The sequence below is a fragment of the Palaemon carinicauda genome, chromosome 5 (genome assembly GCF_036898095.1).
Source record: "Palaemon carinicauda isolate YSFRI2023 chromosome 5, ASM3689809v2, whole genome shotgun sequence".
NCBI classification, from domain to species: Eukaryota; Metazoa; Arthropoda; class Malacostraca; order Decapoda; family Palaemonidae; genus Palaemon; species Palaemon carinicauda.
In genome coordinates, this window is record NC_090729.1 from 148,805,427 (window position 1) to 148,808,369 (window position 2,943).

The 2,943-nt window shown below is 51.6% G+C and overlaps 1 protein-coding gene across 1 annotated transcript; it reads left to right on the plus strand.

The window, feature by feature from the left end:
• The first annotated feature begins 298 nt into the window (after positions 1-298).
• Positions 299-2,309, plus strand: LOC137641193 (uncharacterized). Its single transcript, XM_068373633.1, has 3 exons — positions 299-421; positions 512-1,808; positions 1,894-2,309. Exons 1-3 carry the CDS (start codon positions 299-301, stop codon positions 2,307-2,309), a joined length of 1,836 nt encoding a protein of 611 aa, XP_068229734.1.
• The last annotated feature ends 634 nt before the right edge of the window (positions 2,310-2,943 follow it).

Consider the following 2,943-nt stretch of genomic DNA (forward strand, 5'->3'; position numbering starts at 1 on the left):
AGTTGGCTACACGTCGGAGAGAGGAGGATCAACGTCGCCAGGAGGAAGAACTACGCCGCCAAGAGGACAACTTAGGAAGAGAGGAGGAAGCCCAGCGTTTCACCGCCCTGTTGCAGCTACTCATGGTCAACCCTGGCCACCAGCAGGCAACACCACCCGACTCACAACAACTTACTGCTCAATCCTCAGTGCCTTCAAGTTCCCAGCACCCACTCCCACAGAAAGCCATCGCCCAGACCCCACCGCCACATACCAAGTGTTTAGGGAATGGCGTAGACGCTGGGATGACTACAGTGTGATGGTGGACCTAGGGATTTTACCTACCAGGAAGCAGCTAATACAACTTCGTATGTGCCTCAGCCTGGAGACTCAAAGAATACTGGATCACACGCTCAACGTTCCACCAGACACAGATCGGAGTGTGGAGGAAGTCTTAAATGTTCTCCAGGAACACCTCAAGAAGCTGTGAAATTAAGCTTTACGTCGCAGGGACCTGCTTTCCTGCAAACAGAGGGAAGGGGAAAGCTTCAGCAAGTTCTACGTCAGACTGAAGCACGTAGCAGAGGAAATCAACGTCTGTCCTGGCCAGTGTGCAGTTTGTGAGGAAACTCAGCTTAAGATGAACATCATAATGGAAGTCAGAGACGAGGAGCTCACACAAAAACTTATTGCCCTGGACACCTCAGCTTCATTGGCCACCATGGTCAATGAATGTCGCTCCTATGAGGCCACAAGGACAGCCACCACCGCTATACGTGCCCCTCCTTCTAAATTGTGTGCTGTCTCCTCTTACAAAAAAACCAAAGGTCATGACAGCAAAGGTGCTACTTCTTTCCCAAACTGTAACAGGGACACTTCTTGCCTTTCCTGCACAAAAAAGTACAGCTCTGCAGAAAAGTGTCCAGCTGCTGATAGCATATGTGGAAACTGTGCCGGCAAGGGACACTGGATGAAGACTTCGAAGTGTCCTGCCAACAAGGCCACGTGTAGACACTGTGGCCGAGTGGGTCACTACGACAGATGTTGCCGACAGCAGATGAATGCCAAGCAGGGCGGCCCACCCAAAGCCACGCCCCCCTCCAGCAGGCCTTCGAATTGTCGCAAGGTTGAGGCCCTTTCCACATTAACTTGCCCTTCACCGGTTGTCGTATCCCTCGACCTCACCTATAAGGGTGAGACATCCAAGATTATGATGCTGCCAGACACAGGAGCTGACGTTTCAGTGATGGGTCCTCAGCACTTGGAACTGCTGCAAATCACCAGGAATAAGCTACAACGTTCTGCCACCTCAGTGACACTCACAGCAGATGGATCACAGATGACACCAGCTTTAGGTACCCTTAAGGCCACACTGTCTTTGGCCAACCGATCCTGTCATGCCATGATCCAAGTCCATGAAGGTATCCAGATGCTACTCCTGTCCTATGCACACTGCAAGGAGTTGGCCATCATACCGCCAGACTTTCCACGGCCCATCCTACAGTTCGTCCACGTGAACCGATGTAAGGAGCTACCCCTCCATGCCAACTCGACCCCTGCTGAAGCTCGAGAACATTTCCTTAGAATCTTTCCTGATGTGCTTGTGTCTAAGGAGGACCTTAAAGCAGCTCCAGTGAGGGCGATGGCAGGACCTTCAATGAAAATTCACCTTAAAGAGGACGCTGTTCCATTCGCCATTCACACCCCACGGCAGATCCCCTATGCTTTCCGCGAACCTGGCAAGATAGAACTAGATTCTATGGTCCAGCAGGGTATCATTAAGCCTCGTGGAGACGAGCCTTCGGAATGGTGCCTTTGTCGTCCCAAAGGCAAAGGGAGTTCGCATCACAGTGGATCTCACCAAGCTAAACACTCAAGTCTCCAGACCAGCCCACCCTTCGCCCACACCCATAGCTGCTGTCCGTACCGTCGATCCCACAGCCAAATTCTTCACCACTGCGGACACTCTACACAGTTACTGGCAGATGGAGCTAGCGGAGGAGGACCGTCATCTCACCACTTTTATTACTCCTTATGGACGCTTCCAGCATTGCCGAGGACCTAAGGGCTTCGCTGCCACCGGCGACGCCTACTGTTACCGCGGCGACCTATCTCTCCAGGGTATGAAGAAATGTGTCAAGGTTGTCGATGACATTCTCATCTTTGACGACGACTTACTGTCACATTACCACAGGATCCATGAATTACTCACTTGCTGTCGCAAAAACGGCATCACTCTCAACAGAGATAAGTTTGTAGTAGCGGAGACCCGGGTAAATTTCTGTGGATTCACCCTTTCCGAAGAAGGAATAGCTGCCGATCCAGGATGAGTCACAGCTCTTCAAGACTTCCCCACACCTTCCAACTTGACGGACTTACGTTCTTTCATGGGGTTAGTTAACCAACTGGCAGAGTTTACTCCAGATATCGCCCTGACTGCACAACCCCTACGCCCACTCATGAGTCCTAAGCGCTCTTTTATTTGGACATCAGACCATGACCAGGCCTTCAAACGTGTGAAGCAAGCACTTTCAAGCCCTCCAGTTCTGGCGTCTTTTGACCCAACTCTGCCAACCATTCTCCAGACTGATGCATCTCGTCTCTACGGAATAGGCTACGCTCTCCTCCAGGACCATGGTTTCGGACGTCTCCGAGTAGTCCAGTGTGGATCCCGTTTTCTCGCAGGCGCCGAGACGAGGTATGCGACAATCGAGTTGGAGATGCTTGCTGTATCTTGGGCTCTCACAAAGTGCCGTTTGTACCTCCAAGGACTGCCATCCTTCACTCTGCAAACAGACCATCGTCCACTAGTGCCCATTATCAACAGCTACACGCTGGACATGATCGAAAACCCACGGCTCCAGCGAATGAAGGAACGTATGTCATAATACCAGTTTACTGCAATGTGGCGTGCTGACAAGTCTTTATGCATTCCAGATGCACTCTCGCGTGCACTTGTCAGCT

Bases quoted from the DNA above. Each gene is read 5' to 3' on its own strand.
- LOC137641193 (XM_068373633.1), top strand. From the start codon at position 299: ATGGTGGACCTAGGGATTTTACCTACCAGGAAGCAGCTAATACAACTT. The intron at 422-511 runs GTGGAGGAAGTC...TCCTGCAAACAG, and splicing joins CACCAGACACAGATCGGAGT to AGGGAAGGGGAAAGCTTCAG. The intron at 1,809-1,893 runs GCAAAGGGAGTT...CCACACCCATAG, and splicing joins GTGCCTTTGTCGTCCCAAAG to CTGCTGTCCGTACCGTCGAT.